The 24,317-nt window shown below is 42.3% G+C and overlaps 2 protein-coding genes across 2 annotated transcripts in view; one reads left to right on the top strand and one right to left on the bottom strand.

Annotated features, from left to right (window-relative positions):
- LOC135552397 (dolichyl-diphosphooligosaccharide--protein glycosyltransferase subunit STT3B) overlaps positions 1-18,047 on the top strand; it is a 97,368-nt gene extending 79,321 nt beyond the window's left edge. Inside the window, exons 7-16 of the mRNA XM_064983980.1 lie at positions 2,917-3,063; positions 4,634-4,682; positions 5,009-5,163; positions 5,569-5,780; positions 12,521-12,708; positions 14,244-14,415; positions 14,657-14,830; positions 15,244-15,357; positions 15,951-16,157; positions 16,414-18,047. Coding sequence (XP_064840052.1) covers positions 2,917-3,063; positions 4,634-4,682; positions 5,009-5,163; positions 5,569-5,780; positions 12,521-12,708; positions 14,244-14,415; positions 14,657-14,830; positions 15,244-15,357; positions 15,951-16,157; positions 16,414-16,488 — 1,493 coding nt within the window. The 3' untranslated portion in view covers positions 16,489-18,047. The remainder of the gene's footprint in view (positions 1-2,916; positions 3,064-4,633; positions 4,683-5,008; positions 5,164-5,568; positions 5,781-12,520; positions 12,709-14,243; positions 14,416-14,656; positions 14,831-15,243; positions 15,358-15,950; positions 16,158-16,413) is intronic.
- Positions 18,048-18,436: 389 nt separating this feature from the next.
- The window catches only part of LOC135552398 (oxysterol-binding protein-related protein 10-like), a 146,418-nt gene continuing 140,537 nt past the window's right edge, over positions 18,437-24,317 (bottom strand). The window contains exons 10-13 of the mRNA XM_064983982.1: positions 23,109-23,295; positions 22,218-22,400; positions 21,873-22,026; positions 18,437-19,778 (exon numbers count right to left, since the gene is read on the bottom strand). Of these exons, the coding sequence (XP_064840054.1) occupies positions 19,734-19,778; positions 21,873-22,026; positions 22,218-22,400; positions 23,109-23,295 (569 nt within the window). The 3' untranslated portion in view covers positions 18,437-19,733. The remainder of the gene's footprint in view (positions 19,779-21,872; positions 22,027-22,217; positions 22,401-23,108; positions 23,296-24,317) is intronic.

Genomic DNA, 24,317 nt, shown 5'->3' with positions numbered 1-24,317 from the left:
CTACATCCAATTTGGTGAGTAGTGTTGAGGCTATTTTGTAAATGAGATCGCCAAAGTCCAGGATCTGTAGGATAGTCAATTTTACGAGGGTATGTTTGGCAGCATGAGTGAAGGATGCTTTGTTGCGAAATAGGAAGCCGATTCTCAATTTAATTTTGGATTGGAGATGTTTAATGTGAGTCTGGAAGGAGAGTTTACAGTCTAACAAGACACCTAGGTATTTGTAGTTGTCCACATATATTCTAAGTCAGAACCGTCCAGAGTAGTGATGCTGGTTGGGCGGGCGAGTGTGGGCAGCGATCAGTTGAAAAGAATGCATTTAGTTTTACTAGCATTTTAAGATCATTTTAAGATCAGTTGGAGGCCACGGAAGGAGTGTTGTATGGCATTGAAGCTCGTTTGGAGGTTAACTTCTTGATGCACCCATTCCGTTAGCGGGATCATTTTTGTCAACCGCCGCTGAATTGCAGAGCGCCGTGAAATCACAAGTGCAATATAGCAACACACAGCTTAGTTTGTTGTTAATCCACCTGGCGTGTTAGATTTCAATGAAGCTTTTCAGCGAAAGCATACCAAGCGTTTATGTAAAGACATCTCTCTCAGTAGGCAAAATATTACAAACAGCTAGCAGCCAAGTAGATTGGTCAGAAAAGCAATAAATTAAATCGCTTACCTTTGATGATCTTCGGATGTTTGCACTCACGAGACTGCCAGTTACACAATAAATGTTCCTTTTGTTCGATAAAGATTATTTTTATATCCAAAATACCTCCATTTGGTTAGCGCGTTATGTTCAGAAATCCACAGGCTCGAGCTGTCACGACATCGCAGACAAATTCCAAATAGTATTCGTAATGTTCGTAGAAACATTTCAAACGTTTTTTTATAATCAATCCTCAGGTTGTTTTTACAATATATAATTGATAATATATCAACCGGGAATGTAGCTTCTTCGATAGGAGAGAGAGAGAATATGGCTGCTCCAAGCTGTTGCGCTTACACAACGCTGCTGGCACCCAGCCAAACAATGACGCGATGTGATCTTTCTCGCTCAGCCTGAAACTATGTCTGAAGACTGTTCACACCATGGGGAAGCCATAGGAAAGGGAATCTGGTTGATATCCCTTTAAATGGAGCGAAGGCAAGCTATGGAACATGGAGCTTTCAAAAGGGAGGCCACTTCCTGGTGGATTTTCCTCAGGTTTTTGCCTGCAATATCGGTTCTGCTAAACTCACAGACAATGTTTTGACAGTTTTGGAAACTTTAGTGTTTTCTATCCTAATCTGACAATTATATGCATATTCTAGATTCTGGGCCCGAGAAATAGGCATTTTAATTTGGGTATGTTTTTCATCCAAACATCAAAATACGGCCCCATACACTCAAGGTTAATTAACCTCTCTGGGATATGTGGGACGCTAGCGTCCCACCTAGCCAAAAGCCAGAGAAAATTACTATAAAATCAACTTTCATGAAGTCACACATGTAAGATACCAAATTAAAGCTACACGTGTTGTGAATCCAGCCAAGATGTCAGATTTCAAAAAGGCTTTTCGGGCTAAAGCAAACACTGCTATTATCTGAGGATAGCACCATAGTGAACAAAGAGAGACAATATTTCAACCCTGCAAGCGCGACACAAAACGCAGAAATAAAAATAAATCATGCCTCACCTTTGACGAGCTTTTTCTGTTGGCTCTCCAATATGTCCCATAAACATCACAAATGGTCCTTTTGTTCAATTAATTCCGTCGATATATATCCAAAATGTCCATTTATTTGGCGCGTTTGATCCAGAAAAACACGTGTTCCAACTTGCACAACGTGACTATGAAATATTTCAAAAGTTACCTGTAAACTTTGCCAAACCATTTCAAACACAACTTTAGGTATTTTTTAAGTAAATAATCATGACCTCAAAGAGTGACCCCAAAAAGAAAAAATCTGAATGGTTTGTCCTCGGGGTTAAGTATACAGAATGGTGTCATCTGCGTAGAGGTGGATCAGAGAATCGCCAGCAGCAAGACCGACATCATTGATAAATACAGAGTAAAGAGTTGGCCCGAGAATTGAACCCTGATGCGCCCCCAGAGACTGCCAGAGGTCCGGACAACAGGCCCTCCGATTTGACACACTGAACTCTATCTGAGAAGTAGTTGGAGAACCAGGCTATTGAGTCTGCCTATAAGAATGCGGTGATTGACAGTTGAAAGCCTTGGCCAGGTCGATGAAGACTGCTGCACAGTACTGTCTTTTATCGATGGAGTTTATGGTATCGTTTAGGACCCTGAGCGTGGCTGGGGAGCACCCATGACCAGCTCGGAAAACAGATTACGGAGAAGGTACGATGGTATTCGAAATGGTCAGTGATCTGTTTATTAGCTTGGCTTTCGAAGATTTTAGTAAGGCAGGGCAGGATGGATATAGGTCTGTAACAGTTTGGGTCTTTGGTGTCTCCCCCTTTGGGGGGGGGGGGATGAGGGGGGTGACCGCGGCAGCTTTCCAATCTTTGGGGATCTCAGACGATACGAAAGAGAGGTTGAACAGGCTAGTAATAGTGGTTGCAACAATTTCGGCAGATAATTTTAGAGAGGGTCCAGATTGTCTAGCCCGGCTGATTTGTAGGGGCCCAGATTATGCAGCTTTTTCAGAACATCAGCTATTTGGGTGAAGGAGAAATGGGGGGGGGCTTGGGCTAGTTGCTGCAGGGGTGCAGAGCTGTTAGCCAGGGTAGGGGGAGCCAGGTATGTTGTCATGTATTATTACAGCATCAGTTTGTAGCATATCCACCATCACATGATAGTCCTTCTGATTCAAAATGTTTCTATATAAACCTGCTTGCATGAGAGATTAAGGTTACTGTTATAACGTGCATACGCCAACCTTCTGTGATTTGCGTGTGTGTCCTGCCACAGGTGTGTTTGCACTGCTCCAGGCATATGCTTTGCTGCAGTACCTGAAGAACAGGCTCACCAAGCAGGAGTTCCAGACCCTGTTCTTCCTGGGGGTGTCGTTAGCTGCTGGGGTGGTGTTCCTCACCGTCATCTATCTCACCTACACTGGTGAGTCACTATACCTTACCATTGCACATACAGCGCCTTGAGAAAGTATCCACACCCCTTGACTTCTTCCACATTTTGTTGTTACAGCCTGCATTAAACATTTCTCAAATTTAGTTTTTAGTTTTAGATTATTATTATTTATTTATTTTTACACATGAGTAATAAATATTCAAACCCTTTTGTTATGGCAAGCTGAAATAAGTTCAGGAGTACAAATTGCTTAAGAAGTCGCATAATAAGCATGTACTCACTCTGTGCAATAATAGTGTTTAACATGATTTTTGAGTGGTCCCTCAGTCGAGCAGCTATTTTCAAACAAAGACCGAAGAGGTTTTCCAATGTCTCACAAAGAAGAGCATCTATTGGTAGATAAAAATAGATTTAAAAGAAGCAGACACTGAATTTCCCTTTGAGCAAGGAAGTTATTAATGACACTGGGTGGTGTATCAATACACCCAGCCACTACAAAGATACAGGCGTCCTTCCTAACTCGGTTGCAAGAGAGGAAGCAAATTGCTCAGGGATTTCACCATGAGGCCACTGGTGACTTTAAAACAGTTAGTTTAATGGCTGTGATAGGAGAAAACTGAGGATGCATCAACGTTGTAGTTATTTCTCCACAATACTAAGCTAATTGACAAAGTGAAAAGAGGGAAGCATGGCCAGAATACATGCATTCTGTTTGCAGCAAGGCAATGAAGTTATACGGAAAGAAATGTGGCAAAGCAATTCACTTTTTGTTCTGAATACAAATGTTATGTTTGGGGCAAATTACAACACATTACTGAGAACCATTCTTCATATTTTCAAACATATAGTGGTGACTGCATCATGTTATGGGTATGCTTGTAATCGTTAAGTATCAGCGCGTTCTTAAGGAAAATAAATCAATGGAATGGAGCTAAGCACAGGCGAAAACCAGGTTTAGTCTGCTTTCCACTACACTGGGAGATGAATTCACCTTTCAGCAGGACAATAACCTAAAACACAAGGCTAGATCTACACTGGAGGTGCTTACCAAAAAGACTAAAGAAGAATGTTAGTTATGCATATTCTTAACCGCCACTGCTCAACATTCCTCTCGAGTCCTGACCCACATATGCCCTACTACTGAACAGTCACCTGACCCACTATAGCAGGGCAATTTAGTTGCTGTGCTAAAATGGGTCAGTGTTTTTTGTGTCTACCTTGTAGTTAATTGCACTCATCTCGTGTCTCAGGTTGGAATCAGTCCCTGGTTAGAATGGGCGACAGTGAAATCCTGAAGCGTTTCGGCTCTTGGGGACCAGAATTGAAAAGCCCTGAACCAAAGGGTCCCTATTTACTTTCATTTTTATTTATAAATGTTTTTAGTGAACCTTTATTTAATGACGGCCTACTCCGTCCAAACCCTGACGACGCTGGGCCAATTGTGCCACGCCTTATGGGACTCCCAATCACGGCCTGGATTATATCTGTACACTACCCATACACACCAGTGTCAACCATATGCCAAAAAGTCCTCATAATAACCACTAATGAAAGCATGTTCAAGTTTCCAGTCCTGTCTATTCATTGTTTGTTCATTTAGGCTACATCGCACCGTGGAGTGGACGGTTCTACTCACTGTGGGACACCGGGTAAGCATTGCTAACCTTCATTCACTTTCCTATCGATGAAACACTTGTTTAATTGAATGTGTCTGCGAAAGGGCTTACGCCATCCGTAGTTTCAAAGGAAATGCGAGAATAGTATTTTCTTAAATAGAATAGTATTTTTTCTTCACGCTTCGACTACATTCTGTATATAAACTGCAGCGTGTCTGATTAACTGGCGCATGTCTGCATTAAGCATCGATCAAACGGATTGTTTGCAGCGCTTTAAATCTCTTCCCTGAAGTACCAGATGTTTCTCTTCTATCCTCATCACTCTTTACCTCCCTCCTGCCCCCTCTCACCCTCTCCAGCTACGCTAAGATCCATATCCCCATCATCGCGTCGGTGTCGGAGCACCAGCCCACCACCTGGGTGTCGTTCTTCTTCGACCTCCACATCCTGGTCTGCACCTTTCCGGCAGGACTCTGGTTCTGCATCAAGAATGTCAACGACGAGCGCGTCTTTGGTAAGCCGGGGCTCATTAACACACACTGACACTCAACATACACATCATTTGAATAAATGTGAATATTTCGAGGGGAATCTGGTCATTTGAGAAGAATATGCATTATAGCAAGGGCATCATGTTTTTGATATACTGTACAAACCTGTTCTTAGATGGTGTATTGGAGGAAATGCTGACCAGTGTCACACAGCTCCAGTGCAGGAGCTGGTTTCTGTTTTTCCCTTCTCCTTAATTGATCAATTAATGCCATTGATAGCCCCGAAACTGCACACAACTGTTCACCCAGCTCTAAATCAGTTTGTCTCAGATGAAAAAACCACCCTTGAGGATCTGAGTTGTGCACAATGCACTTTTGACATAAATGATCCTGCCTTTAACCTTTCCTGCCTCTCTGCTGTCCCCCAGTGGCTCTCTATGCCATCAGTGCGGTCTACTTTGCTGGGGTGATGGTGCGCCTGATGCTGACCTTGACGCCGGTGGTTTGCATGCTGTCGGCCATAGCCTTTTCCAGCGTGTTCGAGCACTACCTGGGGGACGACATGAAGAGGGAGAACCCTCCCATAGAGGACAGCAGCGACGAGGATGACAAAAGGAGCGCAGGGAATCTCTATGACAAGGTCGGTAGGAGTCATAGTCCAGGGCTCATAAAGCAGCTCAGAGTAGGAGTGCAGATCAAGGATCAGGTTCTCACTATCTATCTTATGACCAGTAGGGCTATAATTTAACAAAGCTAACGCAATGGTGAACCTAAGTGCTGGCGGTACCGCTATTTGTTCAGAGGTGTCAAATCATTTTGCTATTTTCACAACCAAGAGTGATGGTCGCTGGCAGTGGCACGAAAGGGCTGGGTTTTTATGATTAAATAAGTTGTAGGTGTGTCGACGCTTGACCCCTCACTGGCCAATCAGAACATGCTCCATGGCTAAATATGTGACCTACCACCTGGATTCGATCTGCTTTGAAGTTGATACACTTGTAACGCCACTTTTGAGGAAATGGCCTGTGCACCTACTGGAGAGCTCTGTCGACACACATTCAGCATCATTCACACCCTCTTAAGCCTTATAACCACACCCAATTTGTCACATGCACAGGATACAGAAGATGTAAACGGTTACTTCCATTAGTGAAGTCTTGTTTAGACATGTAGCGAGCTAAACAATGAACCATAATCTAAACTCTAATGCCACGTTCAAAACCACTCTGAAGTCCCTGACTTCAGTGATGGGGTAAAACGAGCTCCGACTGGGGACAAATCATTTTGAACGGTCATCCAACTCGGGAACTCAGGCCACTTTCTAGCGCTCCGACTGGGGATAAATCATTTTGAACGGTCAACCAACTCGGGAACTCAGGCCACTTTCTAGCGCTCCGACTGGGGATAAATCATTTTGAACGGTCATCCAACTCGGGAACTCAGGCCACTTTCTAGAGCTCCGACTTTCCGACCTGAAGATTAGTGACGACATGATTTGACCTCGTATTTGTTAGTTTCCAGTTGTTTTGAACGTGGCAGTACTACCATGCATGCATCTGCAGGTAGCTAAAGCTAACCAACTAGGTTCAATGTTAGCTAGTGAGCTAACATTAGGTTATAACTAGCAATGCAAATGGATTTCTGAGATACAAATACACTGAACGTTAGCTAGCTAGCTAGCTAACAATATGGTTTACCTGGAAATTAAAATGTATATCTGAAAGTATAGCTAGACTCTTACCCGTATACATGAATGAACGCTTCTCCCTCGGTCATGGTTGCCCTTAGTTTGAAGATGTAAAAACACCTGTCTCCAGATTACAACAGTCTTCTGTGTTCTCTTTTAGACTCTCCGCATTTGGCAATCAGGGATTTCCACATCTGATTCTGATTCCAAAATAGTCAGCATGGCACGATCGTCCTACAGAAAGTAGTCTATCACAACCTTTTCGCCACTGAAAAGGGCAGCAATGTTGAGAGCAGTAGCAACTCTTTTTCAGTTATTCATGATATCTTTCAAAAAAAGCCACAGTAGAAAGGATATTGAGCGGCTCGTGTTATAGACTGAAGCATGCGACATGGCAGACATGGAAGGTTCCTGTATTTTTCCATGCCTAAACCAACAATGTATTCGTATTTACAGATGGTATAAACATTTGTTATTATGGCACATGAAAGTTCACATGTTCCAGAAGGAATTTCTGCCTCAAAACAAATTGATAAAAAGTTCAAATGACTCTCCTGTGAAGTAGTGACGTGTGACATACACCTAGCTTCTTGAAACGGGTCACATGGTTGCTTCAAGTTGTGTATTTACGGCCTTATGTATTGCCTTGGAATCAACTCCAGTTATATTTTACGGAAACGCAATAACAATGTAGACCTATCCCATCTTTGCTAAATACGTTAACTTGAACCTGTTTGCAGTCCACAATTGTTCTAAGTAATTGGCTTCAATATGAAAAAATACAGTGCCTTTAGAAAGTATTCATACCCATTGACTTTTTGTTAAATTCCAAATGGATTAAATTGATTTTTTTTCTCACCCATCTACACACACAACCCCATAATGCCAAAGTGAAAACATGTTTTTAGAAATGTTTTCAAATTGATTGAAAATTAAACTCATATCTCATTTACGTAAGTATTCACACCCTGAGTCAATATGTGTTAGAATAAACTTTGGCAGCGATTACAGCTGTGAGTATTTCTGGGTAAGTCTCTTAAGAGCTTTGCTCACCTGCATTGTACAATATTTGTGCATTCTTTGTAAAAATTCTTCAAGCTCTGGCAAATTGTTTGTTGATCATTGTTGGACCGTTTGAGCCGTTTTCAAATCTTGCCATAGATTTTCAAGCCAATTAAAATCAAAACTGTAACTAGGCCACTTAGGAACATTCAATATAATCTTAGTAAGCAACTCCAGTTTATATTTTAGGTTATTGTCCTGCTGAAAGGTGAGTTTCCCAATGTCTGTTGGAAAGCAGACTGAACCAGGTTTTTCTCTAGGATTTGCCTGTGCTTAGCACTATTCCGTTCCTTTTTATCCTAAAAAATGACCTAGTCCTTGCTGATGACAAGCATACACATAACTTGATGCAGCCACCACCATGCTTGAAAATATGAAGTGGTGCACTGTGATGTGTTGGATTTGCCCCAAAATAACACTTTGTATTCAGGACAAAGTTCATATCTTTGCCAATTTTTTGGCAGTTTTACATTAGTGCCTAATAGCAAACAGTATGCATGTTTTGGAAAATTTATTTTCACTGTCATTTACGTTAGTATTGTGGAGTAATTACAATGCTGTTTATCTATCCTCAGTTTTCTCCTATCACCCAAGTGTAATTAATAACCATGCGCAAAGGAACATTCATTGTCTGCTTAAAAAATATATAGGTGCCCTTTGCGAGGCATTGGAAAACCTCTCTGGTCTTTGTGGTTGAATCTGTTTGAAATTCACTGCTTGACTGAGGGACCTTACAATTAGTTATTTGTACGTATGGGTACAGAGATGAGGTAGTCATTCAAAAATCATGTTAAACACTATTGCACACAGTGAGTCCATGCAACTTATTTTGTGACTTAAGCACATTTTTACTCCTGAACTTATTTAGGCTTGCCATAACAAGGGGTTGAATACTTATTGACTCAACATTTCTTAAAAATAAAATGCATTTAAAAAATTAAGTCAAGGGGTGTGAATACTTTGCTTTATCACATTTTATTCAGACCCTTTACTCAGTACTTTGTTGAAGCACTTTTGGCAGCGATTACAGCTTGAGTCTTCTTGGGTATACAAGCTTGGCACACCTGAATTTCTCCCATTCTTCTCTGCAGATCCTCTCAAGCTCTGTCAGATTGAATGGGGATCGTTGCTGCACAGCTATGTTAAGGTCTCTCCAGAGATGTTTGATCGGGTTCAAATCCGGGCTCTGGCTGTGCCACTCAAGGACATTCAGAGACAGGTCCCCACTCCTGCCTTGTCTTGGCTGTGTGCTTAGGCTTGTTGTCCTGTTGGAAGGTGAACCTAAGTCCTGAGCACTCTGGAGAAGGTTTTCATCAAGGATCTCTCTGTACTTTGCATCTTTCCCTCGATCCTGACTTGTCTCCCAGTCTCTGCCGCTGAAAAACATCCCCACTGAATGATCCTGCCACCACCATGCATCACTGTAGGAATGGTGCCAGGTTTCCTCCAGACGTGACACTTGGCATTCTCGCGAAAAGGGTTGGTTTGGAATCTTGGTTTCTTCAGACCAGAGAATCATGTTTCTCATGGTCTGAGAGTCCTTTAGGTGCCTTTTGGCCAACTCCAAGCAGGCTGTCATGCCTTTTACTGAGGAGTGGCTTCTGTCTGGCCACTCTACCATAAAGGCCTGATTGGTGGAGTGCTGCAGAGATGGTTGCCCTTCTGGAATCTCCACAAAGGAACTCTGGAGCTCAGTCAGTAACCATCAGGTTCTTGGTAACCACCCTAACCAATGCCCTTCTCAACCAATTGCTCTGTTTGGCTGGCTGGCCAGCTCTAGGAAGAGTCTTGGTGGATCCAAACTTCTTCCATTTAAGAATGATGGAGGCCACTGTGTTCTTGGGGACCTTCAATGCTGCAGACATTTTTTGGTACCCTTCCACATATCTGTACCTCAACCCATTCCTGTCTCAGAGCGCTACAGACAATTCCTTTGACCTCATGGCTTGATTTTTGCTCTGACATGCACTGTCAACTATGGAACATTTATATAGACAGGTGTGTGCCTTTCCAAATCAAGTCCAATCAATTAAATTTACCACAGGTGGACTCAAAGTTGTAGAAACATCCCAAGGATGATCAATGGAAACAAGATGCATCTGAGCTCAGTTTCGAATCTCATTGCAAAGGGTCTGAATACAAGGTATTAAAGTTTATTAATTTTGCGAACATTTCTAAACTTAATTTTGCTTTGTCATTGTGGGGTATTGTGTGAAGATTGAGGGGGGGGAAATGATTTAACCTGTCTAGGACTGGGGTCTGGCCCTGTCGTCTTGGATTTTGAAATTATGCTTTACAGCGAAAGCAAGACACGCGTTTGTAAGTTTATCGATAGCCTAGCATAGCATTATGTCCAGCTAGCAGTAGGAAGCTTAGTCACAAATCAGAAAAGCAATCAAATTAACCATTTACCTTTGATCTTTGGATGTTTTCACTGACGAGACTCCCAGTTAGACAGCAAATGTTCCATAAAGATTATTTTTATACCCAAAATACCTCCGTTTGTTTGTCACGTTATGTTCAGAAATCCACCGGAAATAGTGGTCACGACAACGCAGAAAAAAAATCTAAATTATATATATATATATATTGGCAAATGTTGTTTTTTTAATAATCAATACTCATGGTGTTTTTCAAATATCTATTCGATAATATATCAACCAGGACAGTTGGCTTTTCAGTAGGACTGGGAGGAAAAATGTCTACCTCTCTCTTTTACGCAAGAATCACTCAGAGCCATCAGCTGGCCACTTACGCAATGTGGTCGTTTACGCTCATTCTTCCACATAAAGGTGTGAAACTACGTCTAAAGGCTGTAGACACAGAAAAATGAAGCTGGTTGATATCCCTTTCAATGGTCAATAGTGATGCATAGGAACACAAAGGTTTCAAAATATGAGTCGCTTCCTGATTGGATTTTCCTCAGGCTTTCACATGCAATAACAGACAATATTTTTACAGTTTTGGAAACTTTTGTGTTTTCTATCCTAAGCTGTCAATTATATGCATATTCTAGCATCTGGTCCTGAGAAATAGGCTGTTTACTTTGGGAACGTTATTTTTCCAAAAATAAAAAGTGCAGCCCGTAGAAACATGCCAAACTAAGTATGGAATCAATCTTTAGGATGTTTTTAACATAAAACTTAATGTTCCAACTGGACAATTCCTTTGTCTGTACAAATTAAGTGGAACGTAGCTACCTTTCACGTGAGCGCGCCAGACCGAGGCTGTGGCACTCTGCCAGACCAACAATATAAATATTGTTGACATCTAGTGGACGCCTTGGGAAGTGAAAGATAACTATCACCCTGTATCTTCAATGGGGGCTGAGTTGACAAACTACAAACTTCAGATGTCCCACTTGCTGGTTGGATTTTTCCTCAGGTTTTCGCCTGCCATATGAGTTCTGTTATACTCAGACATCATTCAAACAGTTTTAGAAATGCCAGTTTTCTATCCAATACTAATAATAATATGCATATATTAGCATCTGGGACAGAGTAGGAGGCAGTTCACTCTGGGCACGCTATTCATCCAAAAGTGAAAATGCTGCCCCCTATGCCAAAAATTGTAGCATTACCGCAAAAATGGAAGGTGGGACAAGGCAAGTGGAACGTGGGACAAGGCAAGTGGAAGGTGGGACAAGGCAAGTGGAAGGTGGGACAAGGCAAGTGGAAGGTGGGACAAGGCAAGTGAGGACTTGTCTGTCGGCCCTGCATTAAAGTCCAAAATAGTAAAGAAAATTCTGAAAAATAAACTCAGTTTAATTTAAGGACCAAAAAATTGACATCTGTGCCATATAGATTGCAAAATAGTTGGAAAGTGATTTCCCGATGTACCGATTCGATGACACATGGTTTATGAGCTGATACACTAAACACTGGATTCAAAACTAAATGTTCCTATTTAAATTCCAAAACTAATTGAGATTCTCCAACTGCCCTCACCTCATAGGCCTACCTTTTAGTGGGGTTTTGCATTCCCCTTTTACACCTCTTTTAGTGTACTCTGCTCTCACAATGTGAACCCTTGTCCACTAGTTCCAGTTGACACCTACAGATAACTGCCAAAACTAAAAAGGGATGCAAAGTACATTAAAAGCAGTTGCTACCACACAGATGGGGATCCTGAGTTAATTAACATCCCATCATGCTTAGGTTATGTATAAAAATGCTTGGCATGCATTTATTTTGGCTGCCATGGCTGTGCCCTTTTCCACGGGACATTAGTGGTGACTGAATGGTTTGATGAGCATGAAAACGATGTAACCACCATATGCCATGGCCGTCTGTCACCACATCTCAACCCAATTGAACACTTAAACCAGTTTCTGGAGCGGCGCCTGGGACAGTTTTCCACCACCAATAAAACACCAAATAATGTAATTGTTTATGTGAGAATGGTGTCACATCCCTCCAACAGAGTTCCAGACAATTGTAGAATCTATGCCATGGAGCATTGAATGAGTTCTGGCTCATGGTGGCCCAACGCCCTATTATTACACTTTGTTGGCGTTTCCTTTATTTTGGCAGTTAGCTGTATTCAACCCATAGACATATTCCTGTAAGGAGTTACAAAATAATTTGACTGTTTAGTGGGCCAGTTTGATGTGTGTTGGTCTCCCTCTGCAGGCAGGAAAGGTGCGTAAGCATGTGTCTGAGCAGGAGAAGGCAGAGGAGGGGCTGGGCCCCAACATCAAGAGTATAGTGACCATGCTGATGTTGATGCTGCTCATGATGTTCGCAGTCCACTGCACATGGGTCACCAGCAACGCCTACTCAAGTCCTAGTGTGGTGCTGGCCTCCTACAACAACGATGGGTAAGGACAAATAATAATATTTAGCAGACACTGTTATCCAAAGCATCTTGTAGTCCGTCGTGCGTGCATACATTTTTACATATGGATGGCCCCAGCGGGAATTGAACCCATGCCCTTTGGCATCGCAAGCACCATGCTCTACCGATTTTGAGCTACACCGTACAGTCGTATGAAAAAGTTTGGGCACCCCTCGGAGGCTGCAATAATTTACTCTGTCGTCACAGAAAATGATCAATGGCATGCCATTCATTTTCTAATAAAAGCTGAGTACTGGGATATTGTCCAGACAAAGATTTTGTGTGTAGCAATATTAAGTTGTATGAAATTAAATCCGATGTGAAAAATAGGCTATGCTAAAATGTGGGCACCCTTGTCATTCTGTTGATTTGAATACCTGTAACTACTTAGCACTGATTAATTGGAACACACAATTGGTTTGGTGAGCTCATTAAGCCTTGAACTTCATAGACAAGTGCATCCAATCATGAGAAAAGGTACTTAAGGTGGCCAATTGCAAGTTGTTCTCTTTGACTCTCCTTTGAAGAGTGGCAACATGGGGGCCTCAAAACAACTCTCAAATGACCTGAAAACAAAGATTGTTCAACATTATGGTTTAGAGGAAGGCTACAAAAAGCTATCGCAGAGATTTAAGCTGTCAGTGTCCACTGTGGAACATAGTGAGGAAATGGAAGACCACAGGCACAGTTCTTGTTAAGGCCAGAAGTGACAGGCCAAGTAAAATATCGGAGAGGCAAAGGCGACGTATGGTGAGAACGGTCAAAAACAGCCCACAGACCACCTCCAAAGACCTACAACATCATCTTGCTGCAGATGGTGTCACTGTGCATCGTTCAACAAGTCAGCGCACTTTGCACAAGGAGAAGCTGTATGGGAGAGTGATGCGGAAGAAGCCTTTTCTGCAACACATGATCAAAAGTATGTGGACACTTGCTAGTGTCAGCTCTGGCAGGGCAAAAATTTGACAAACTAACTTGTTTGGAAAGGTGGCATCCTATGAGCTCATCAGTAAGGCAGTTATACTGCCAATGTATGTCTATGTCAATTGCATGGCTGTGTGCTCGATTTTATATGCATATCAGCAACGGGTGTGGCTGAAATTGCCATATATATATTAGTGTGTTCACACGCGCACATATATTTACACACACTCTCATAAAAGGGCTTGTTCATATTTCATCAGAAAGTTGTGATGTTGATGAGCTCAGTGTTAACCTGGTTATTGTATCTCCGTGTCCCATGACTCTTAATAGTGCTATTCAATAGTTTTCCATGTAATGTTCTTTCAATGCGAGGCTGACGTGCACTGCTTATTTTCCAGTTCGACATTTAGAACTATGGTAAACTAGAAAGTCAAACTATTCGACTCAAACTCCTCGTACATATGTGTGTGGTTACAATATTGGTTCGTCATTGTCGTGACTCAACATCCCTGTCTCACAGGATCCCATAATTAATAAGTTACCAAACATGTGGTTGCCTGGCTGTCATTCCCGTAACTCTGTCACTCCCCATAGGACGAGGAACATCCTGGATGACTTCAGGGAGGCCTACTATTGGCTGAGGCAGAACACAGACGAGCACGCGAGGGTTATGTCTTGGTGGGATTATGGCTACCAGATAGCAGGCATGGCTAATCGAACCACCCTAGTAGACAACAACACATGGAATAACAGTCATATAGCACTGGTGAGTCACACACCATCAAAAGGGAGAATTGGGGATTTAATAATGTGTGTGGGATACTTCTTGCTCTTATGACTTGATTGATTTTCACAGGGCCAGCACAACTTTGAGAAGCAACTATTGCCTATTTTTGGAGTCTTATACCTCCCTCTCCTTTTCCCATCACGTCTCATCTTTATCTGCCTCTTCTTTCCTCTGCTATTTCACTCTCCTCTGCTCAAACTCCCTCGTCTTCCCTCTGTAGGTGGGGAAAGCCATGTCGTCCAATGAGAGTGCAGCGTACGAGATCATGAGGAGTCTGGACGTGGACTACGTGCTGATCATCTTCGGGGGCGTGATTGGTTACTCAGGCGACGACATCAACAAGTTCTTGTGGATGGTCAGGATAGCGGAGGGAGAGCATCCCAAGGACATTCGGGTGAGTGCCTGGTTTCCTGAGACTGCGCCTAGTTGGGTTCATCGACGCCTCCCAATTCAGAAGGACCTTCATTCATTCTTCTATTTAATAATTGTTGTTCTGCTGATGAACCTGGGTCAACACAGCCATTCAGTAATCTATCAGTCGGGGCAAACCCAAGGACATTGCTGTTCCTAGCTATGTTTATTTTCTTCACTAACATATCCAATGCAGATTTGTAAAAAGAAAATGTGCATGTTATTTTGAAAATCAAAAACATGAACTGAATAATTGGTGGCTGTAAGACTACATCATATCGTAGGTGGCGAGTTGGCAGAGTTATTTCAGTTTCTGCTATTTGATGTGTCCTTGAAGAAATTTGGTCCAAACCCTCGTCTCTCTTTCTTCCCTCCTCACGCCCACGTGCCCTTCAGGAGAGTGACTACTTCACCCCTCAGGGAGAGTTCCGCGTGGACAAGGCCGGCTCGCCCGTCCTGCTCAACTGCCTCATGTACAAGATGTCCTACTACCGCTTCGGCGAGATGCAGGTGAGAGGTGGTGAAGTACTTGAAGCAACAGCAGACTACAGTAAGCACTGAGTGACGGGCAACAGAGCGGCTTATGGACGTGCTGACAAGCCTGGGGGAAGGATGAAGGTGGGAGGGGAAGCGCTCAGAAATGCTCTGGCAGGTACAGGCGAGATATGAGAGCGAAGAGCTGCCAGGTACTTATAGCGAGCTGCGTGTTGCCTGGCCAGCTGCTCAGTGAAGGATCAGTGGGCTGTTTCAGTAGGGTCCACAGACATGCAGCCAGGCAAAGCTGTCTCCTAGCTGTCTTAACTCATAAAGGAGATGGACAGGTTAAGAGAATGATAAAGGCAAGGGAACAGAGATTGGTTTTGTGGAAGGGACGAGGACAAAAGCGATCAGGAGGTGGGAGAGACAGGTAACGTGTAGAGGGAGGGATAGGTGAAGTGATGTACAGATTTAAAAGAGCAGGGGAAGAGCCTAAAACTGAATTAAGATGAAAAACGCAACGCTTGTGTGAACTGTCAACCACCATACTCACTTTAGCTCAGCTCAGTCACTAGCCACCCTCGCCAACAACTTCAACCCCACCTATTGCTGTCCTTATATCTCAGCTGGACTTCCGGACACCGCCTGGGTTCGACCGCACCCGCAACGCCGAGATTGGCAACAAAGACATCAAGTTCAAGCACCTTGAGGAGGCGTTCACCTCGGAGCACTGGCTGGTGCGCATCTACAAGGTGAAGAAGCTGGAGAACAGGGAGCCGCTGGAGCACAAGCTCCGCAGCATCGTGCCCAGGCAGAAGTACACCTCCAAAAAGGTACAAGGCTTCCATGTCTCCCAGCATTCATTGTGCTAATGAATGTTAGACATTATATGATACTGGTGTAGTGAGTTTACATATGATTATTTCTTCTCAAATTTTAGCCACCAAAAGGAAATGTTCATAAAATGTGAGCCAACTCACTTTTGTTTCCTACAGTTAATGTGTGTGCGCTCACATTCTGATTTGTAGATGTATAGGAAAAAATTGGCAATTGAAAAGTGGTTTGTAAACCAAGTTTGTTTCATTATAGACTTCTAAGAGGAAGCGAGGACACATCAGGAATAAGCTGGTCCTGAAGAAAGGCAAGAAACTAAACAAGAAATAATGAAGACTGACAACATAAAAAACATACAAAAAAATGCAACTAGCAAAGAACTCTACCAATGAAGAAGAACAACGGCCATTGTCTGGAATGTTAGCCCTTAGCCTCGAGGGCTAGTCCTCTGAGCGCAGCATCCTGTGTGTTGGGGAGGGTGAAGTGTCATATCTGGCTAGCCCCAGAACTTTTGTCCGTTTTAGCCAGAGGACTTTTTGTCTTGCTCGTTCTTTCTTTTTTGTACTTGAATGTGTGGCAAGGCACAGAGCTGCTGAAACCGGGGTGAGCGTAAATTTCGTGGTACATTAAACTTATTTCTAGAGGGGGACAAAATAAAGAGAAAGGAAACTGAGGCTGGGAGCAATTGCACCAAAGAGCCCTTGATCTTGCTCCTTGGCACATGTCAATGTGTTGCCGTTGAGAGTGAGGAACCATTGGAATTGAGGACATGTTCCTGACGCTTGCACAGACAACGAATGGTATGCGGTAAGGAACAATTCCTTCCATTGTCTAGGCACAGCTGATCTGTAACTTTTTTTTTTAAATCATTTTTTGTTTGGCTCTAATTTGTCGTTACTGAGACAATTCTTTCGAAAATAAAAGGCCTAATATGTAAATATATTATGTAAAGAAAATGTCAAAGGGTTATAATATATTGGATTATTGTGGTGATTTAAATACGCAGATTTCTCTTTACTTTGTCGTGATGTTTTTAATGGCAGCAGATGGAACAGTGAATGCAATAATTGTCATTAGGAGGGACTTGAGATTTTGTTTGAAAAGAATGTGAATTTAACTTTCCCCCCTGAAATTGCTTAGATTGTATATTCTGCTGCTAGGTTTTAAAAAAGAAGCAATTCTATGTGAAATGTAGTGATTATTAATTAGGCCTCTAACCTGCAGGGGGCACGTTCTAGTCTGGTCTGTGAGCCTAGTGCCTCATTGCTGGTCTCTTCATCACCACATGTCCTTCTGTCTACTCAGTCATTTTTGCCGGTCCACAGACACATGTTAATGCTGCTGAGTAGATGCGTAGTTAAGAGCAGAGTACGGTAATGCAGGAAAACTAAAGTGTTGAATCTCAAGATGGCTGCCAGTGAGTGGACAGAGGGATGCAGCCCCTGGCATTGTACTGGGCCTGTTGTGAATTATACATCTGTGTTGTGCATGCGGTCTACAGATCATAGGAATACTTTTTTTTTGTATCGTTTGTTTGATACTTCTTGCTTTTTCCTTTACACACAAGTTATATAAAATTGCTTTGTTCCTGTCCCTTCACAAAATGCCATATCGACCTTGCTCAAACACACACTTGAGGAACTCGTTTCTTTTTGTCAATCTTTGGGGACTAAGCCTTAATGTGATATAGAAAGTGTACAGGTTTGTTGGATGGATGGACTTTCTCCTCTTGGTTCTCCAACTTTCAGCAGTGCAGCGCCTCTTCCTCACCACTACATTGATTTTATTTCACGACCCCTGGTCCCCCTCAACTTCCAAGTTAGATTTTTTACATTGTTGTTCAGTCATGTTTAAATGTAGACTAAATAAAAGGTTCAAGTTTGTAAGAAGTGATGTGTGTACTATCAGTGTAAGGTGTTTGCCTGAAGAAGTGTCTTTGGAATATCTTCTAGGTTTGCAGGCAGTTGCTTCAGTCAATTCCAGGAACACAAGGCTGCTTTAGGTGCAAAACAATAGAATTACATTCTAAAAAAAAAAAAGATTCCATGATACCTTATGTGGAAATATCTTTATCCTATAAAAGCTTGACTTTGGTATATAAACTGAGGCTTCAGAGAATTACAAAATGTACCACAAGATGGCAGCACTGGCCTTAATTCCAGCTGTTCTACATTTTCCACAACGACAACACAGGCACAGTGATTGCCAGGGCACATTTATTAGAACAAAACAATTATGCCCCCATCCGTACCTTCAACCTATGAAATAACAAATGGGGTGTTGCATAGGTTTTTTTTAATCAGAGTGAATGAGAAGTTTGGTTCAAGCTCTTGGATACATCAGTGCTCTACAAAACCCAAATATATCAGTTTGACACATGGTGAATAAAATGCCATCTTTGTGGACAAATCTTTCCAAATAACCCACAATGTGTATCTGCACTTGTCTTGATTACTGAGTGCTGGAGACTCGGTAATAAAATTCATGCATCTGCATATTGCCAGATGTCAAGGTTCAAGAACACACTTGAGTGCTACAAGAAACTGGACAGCTAATTTTCTTCACTGCAAGATGATCCTGCCATTAGTATAGGTACTACAATGTAACGCAGCAAGCCCCTCGGTCTATAATCATGGATGGTTGACAATATAGCGTTGATCACTTTTCTAAGAACAAAAAGGTGGCGCAAATGATTTTCCATTAGATGTTTGGCTAAATAAAGGCAATCCGATATAGTATTTGGGAAAGCCATTATATATTTACGTTTTGTATAACCCAAAACATCCCCTTTACCACCACCACCACAGTACCTCATCCTGATTGACATGTGAAGAGACGGTGGCCCTCTGAGCCACAACCCCATTCTCACACAGATATTAGCATGAGTCGTGAGCTGGGTACAGATCCAGCTTAATTATGTGATATCAATGCTAAGGACACGTCCTGGAAGGAGGAAACACCTCTGGGGAAGATGGGATCCAATGGAGTGTTGTCTGTGTAAAGTAAAAGTGTGATGGGAAATCTGTAGCGCATGGAAGAACAGAGGCAGTCATTTCAGGAATGGTCAAAGGTCTGGATGGATAGAATAGCAACTGAAAGTGATAAGACTGCTCCTAGTCAACAGCATTTGTTGGGAACTAATGTAACAAAAACATACCTCCAAGCATATTTGCCACCAACACTTGTATGCCGTCTTCCTCCTACCACTGCATTCTGATGCTGCGTGACAAATAAAGGAGTTTGAACCGAAAAGGATCATGTGTGTGTCAACACAACTGGAAAGAAATATCAGTGGCAAATCATGTCATACCGTGCATTTGCAAAAGGCCCTGGCAAAGTAAGAAATTGAAATTCTCTACCTCGAATACTATAAAAAGCTACATCGGTCTCTCCCACCCTCGTAGTTTGAGTGGAAACCACTTGATTCCCATGAGTGGGATCTTTGTCCATGTCATTAAGAGTCAGTATCTCTGGTCCCAATGGAGAGCGAGTGGCAGTTCCTTATCCTAGCCTGGCCCCTCGTTTAGGGGCATAGAGGCTCTCTTAGTGTCCATTAGAGCAGTCTGGTTCTTGTGTCAGTTAGATTTCCACAGAGGATTGTGGTAGATCCAATCTTCTCCCTAAAGGCAAGAACAAAGACACAAAACCAGATGAGCATCGGTGGTTAAATTGAGCCGGATTCACCTGGAGCCAGTCTCCTGCACCTTGGGACAAAGCACCCTTAGTGGATGTACCAACTAGAGGTTGACCAATTAATCGGAATGGCCGATTTAATTAGGGCCGATTTGAAGTTCATAACAATCGGAAATCTGTATTTTTGGACACCGATTTGGCCCCCCCAAAATGTTACACCTTAAATAAAGATTAAATTAACGAGACAAGTCAGTGAAGAACACATTCTTATTTTCAATGACTGCCTCGTTCAGCGGTAGAACGACAGATTTTTACCTTGTCAGCTCAGGAGATTCAATCTTGCAACCTTAGTTAACTAGTCCAACGCTCTTACCACCTGATTACATTGCACTCCGAGGAGACTACCTGTTCCGCGAATGCAGTAAGCCAAGGTAAGTTGCTAGCTAGCATTAAACTTATCTTATAAAAATCAATCAATCATAATAGTTAAATACATGATTGATGATATTACTAGTTTATCTAGCGTGTCCTGCGTTGCATATAATTTATGCAGTGCGTATCGTTGCTCCAATGTGTACATAAACCATAAACCATAAACATCAATGCCTTTCTTAACATCAATACACAGAAGTATATATTTTTAAACCTGCATATTTACCTAAAAGAAATCCAGGTTAGCAGGCAATATTAACCAGGTGAAATTGTCACTTCTCTTGCGTTCATTGCACGCAGAGTCAGTGTATTATGCAAATGTTTGGCCTGCCTAATTTGACAGAATTTTACGAAATGAAGACATAACATTGAAGGTTGTGCAATGTAACAGGAATATTTAGACTGATGGATGCCACCCGTTTAGATAAAATACGTAATGGTTCCGTATTTCACTGAAATAATAAACGTCTTGTTTTCGAGTTGATGGTTTCCGGATTCGACCATATTAATGACCAAAGGCTCATATTTCTGCGTGTTATTATATTATAATTAAGTCTATGATTTGATAGAGCAGTCTGACTGAGCGATGGTAGGCACCAGCAGGCTCATAAGCATTCATTCAAACAGCACTTTTGTGCATTTTTGGCAGCAGCTCTTCGCAATGCTTCAAGCATTGCACTGTTTATGACTTCAAGCCCATCAACTCCCAAGATTAGGCTGATGTAACCGATGTGAAATGGCTAGCTAGTTAGCGGTGTGCGCTAATAGCGTTCCAAACGTCACTCGCTCTGAGATTTGGAGTAGTTATTCCCCTTGCTCAGCAAGGGCCGCGGCTTTTGTGGAGCGGTGGGTAACGCTGCTTCGGGGGTGGCTGTTGTCGATGTGTTCCTGGTTCGAGGCGAGGAGAGGGACGGAAGCTATACTGTTACACTGGCAATACTAAAGTGCCTACAAGAACATCCAATAGTCAAAGGTATATGAAATACAAATGGTAGAGAGAGAAATAGTATAGAGAGAAATAGTCCTATAATAACTACAACCTAAAACTTCTTACCTGGGAATATTGAAGACTCATGTTAAAAGGAACCACCAGCTTTCATATGTTCTCATGTTCTGAGCAAGGAACTTAAACGTTAGCTTTCTTACATGGCACATATTGCACTTTTACTTCTCCAACACTGTTTTTGCATTATTTAAACCAAATTGAACATGTTTCATTTATTTGAGGCTAAATTGATTTTATCGATGTATTATATTACGTTAAAATAAGTGTTCATTCAGTATTGCTGTAATTGTCATTATTACAAATAAATAAAACAATTGTCCGATTAATCGGTATTGGCTTTTTTTGGGGTCCTCCAATAATCGGTATCGATGTTAAAATCATAATCGGTTGACCTCTAGTACCAACAACCGGATGTATCCAGTTTTCAGGGACACAGCTAATTCAACCTAGCTTCCTCTGAAAACCGTGTGGAAACACCGCTCTTTAACTCCAGCTATGTTAAAAGGGAGAGCCAGGTGGAGCCGAGCTCCAGCACCTCATGGGTTCAACGAGGAAAGTTTTGGGATAGCGTTGAACATAATAGCCCCAGCTCAAACCCTGGTTTTATATTGAACCCTGGTTCAACTCCCTCCTGTAGCCGTACCTTTTTACTGAAATATTTGGGTGTCCAGGGCGAGTTGACTGCAGCTCTCTGCCTCTCCTCCCCTCTCTGGCGCTCCTCCAAACGCCGCTTTTGTTCCGTGGCCTCGTCAATGTTCCCCTCCTTCAGTGACTTGGTGACATGCTGCCATAACCGCCTACACAAACACAAAGAAAATGTATTTCACAAACCCACCACGCAGCTGACAAGATAGCTATTGTTCTGTATACGCCAAGTCCAGGGAGTCCCTCCTCGTTTCAGTCCTGCTTACTTCCGTTTGGTAATGAATACCACCCTGGTCCATTAAGGGACCAAAAGTACAGCACCTTGGACCTAGGAGCATCTTACCTGGACTCGTTCCGTCCCTGCTTCTCCACAGGCCGGAGCTTCTTCTTGATGATTGGCAGTTTGGCTGTGTCAATCACTTTGGTCTCCCCGCTGCTGTAGGTGAATTCCAGGGTTCCGTTCCACTCCCCCTGGGCCTTGCACACAATGGTATTGGTCGGGTTGTGTTTGACCTCTGCGGTCACCCTGAGAGGAACAGGCATGTTCAGATGATGTACTTAGTGGCCGCCCATCATTGTTCAACATTACTCTTATGATACATTGTACAGCCTTAGCAATATTGAGACTGAGGTTAAAGTGCAGACTGTCAGCTTTAATTTGAGGGTATTTTCATACGTAATTGGGTGAACCGTTTAGAAATTACAGCACTTTTTGTACATAGTCCCCCCATTTCCCCCCCAAAAAATTCACTTATACAAGTATATGTCCCATATTCCTAGCACGCAATGACTACATCAAACTTGTGACACTACAAAATTGTTGGATGCATTTGTTTTGGTTGTGTTTCAGATTACCTTTTGCCCAATATAAATGAATGGTGCATTTGAGCCACTTAGTGTAAATAAGAATAAAATATGTTTGATATTTATGCCTCTAACTTTCTCACTCATCATTATTCTCCATAATCACGGTAGTAACCCCATTAATATAGTAGAAGTGTTTAAAAACATATTCTATTCTTAATTACAATAAAAGTACAGCAAAATGACTTATTTACCATTTAGTTATATTGGGCACAAATAACATTTGAAATTATGACGTTCAAATCATTTCAATACAGAGCATTCAAATCCTCTCTCAATTCAATGGTCTTTATTGGCATGGGAAACATACAGTATGTTTACATTGCCAAAGCAATCTCTCACTCTCACACACACACACACAGAGACCCACCTGTGTACCTTCCCTCCATAGAACGGCTTGGTGTGGAATGTGACGGTGGCAGAGTATCCACTCTTGGCACAGTTGATGGTCACTTTGCCACCCAGCTCCACCCATGGCACGGTGAGGATGGAGCGGGCGTAGGCACAGGGCAGAGTGAACACATACTCCTCGTCATGCTCCAGGAGGCATAATGTCCCTGGGGAGCAGAGGGGGAAATATCAAATCAAATTTTTGTCACAATCTGCCGAATACGATTACCGTGAAATGCTTACTTACAAGCCCTTAATAACCAACAATGCAGTTCAAGAAATAGAGTTAAGAAAAATAATTTACGAAGTGAACTAAAGTAGAAAATGAAGTAAAAAGTCACAATAAAATGACATAACAATAAGGAGGCTGTATACAGGGGGTACTGGTGCCGAGACTGCGGGGGTACAGGTTAGTCGAGGTAATGTGACTCAGAGTCAGACCAGATAAAGGTCAGCATCTCACTGGTTCCAGGCTGGTTCTACGGTTGCCATCTCTTCCAACCATTGTTCATGTTTGGTTAAGACAATGAGTGACAACTGACAGGGAGTTGACATGATAGCACAAACAGATCTGGGACCTGGCTATACTAGTGTATACTAAGTAGCCAAGCGCCAGTCACTAATTTACACCAATGTCTAATAAAACTGTACATTCTGTAGAATAATGCAGAAGATTTTGCAGAGACTAGAAGGGAAAAAATCCTTTGCAAAATACAGTATCTCCAGACCATAAATATACTCCTCTATGATGAAAGATACAGTATCTCCAGACCATAAATATACTCCTCTATGATGAAAGATACAGTATCTCCAGACCATAAATATACTCCTCTATGATGAAAGATACAGTATCTCCAGACCATAAATATACTCCTCTATGATGAAAGATACAGTATCTCCAGACCATAAATATACTCCTCTAGTTGAACAGAAAAAAAGTGCCTCGTTAACAACATTAAATGGTGGGATCATCAACCAAGGTTTTCCCAGTTACTCCGGCAGAACGGTGGACACCCACTGTGCACGACCCCGCGTCGCCCCATGCATTGATTTCTCTCCCTTTGTGATGTTCACAGACACATCTCTTGGGGTTCATGGACTTGATTCCCCATAAGGGAGGATGTTAAAAGTGAACTCTGACCTACAACATCTCTTCACCTACATCACCGTACATTCTGTTTGGTCATAT

Source organism: Oncorhynchus masou, chromosome 13, assembly GCF_036934945.1.
Source record: "Oncorhynchus masou masou isolate Uvic2021 chromosome 13, UVic_Omas_1.1, whole genome shotgun sequence".
NCBI lineage: Eukaryota > Metazoa > Chordata > Actinopteri > Salmoniformes > Salmonidae > Oncorhynchus > Oncorhynchus masou.
Note: the sequence above shows the minus strand (reverse complement) of the source record. Positions and strands in the feature narration are given on the sequence as shown.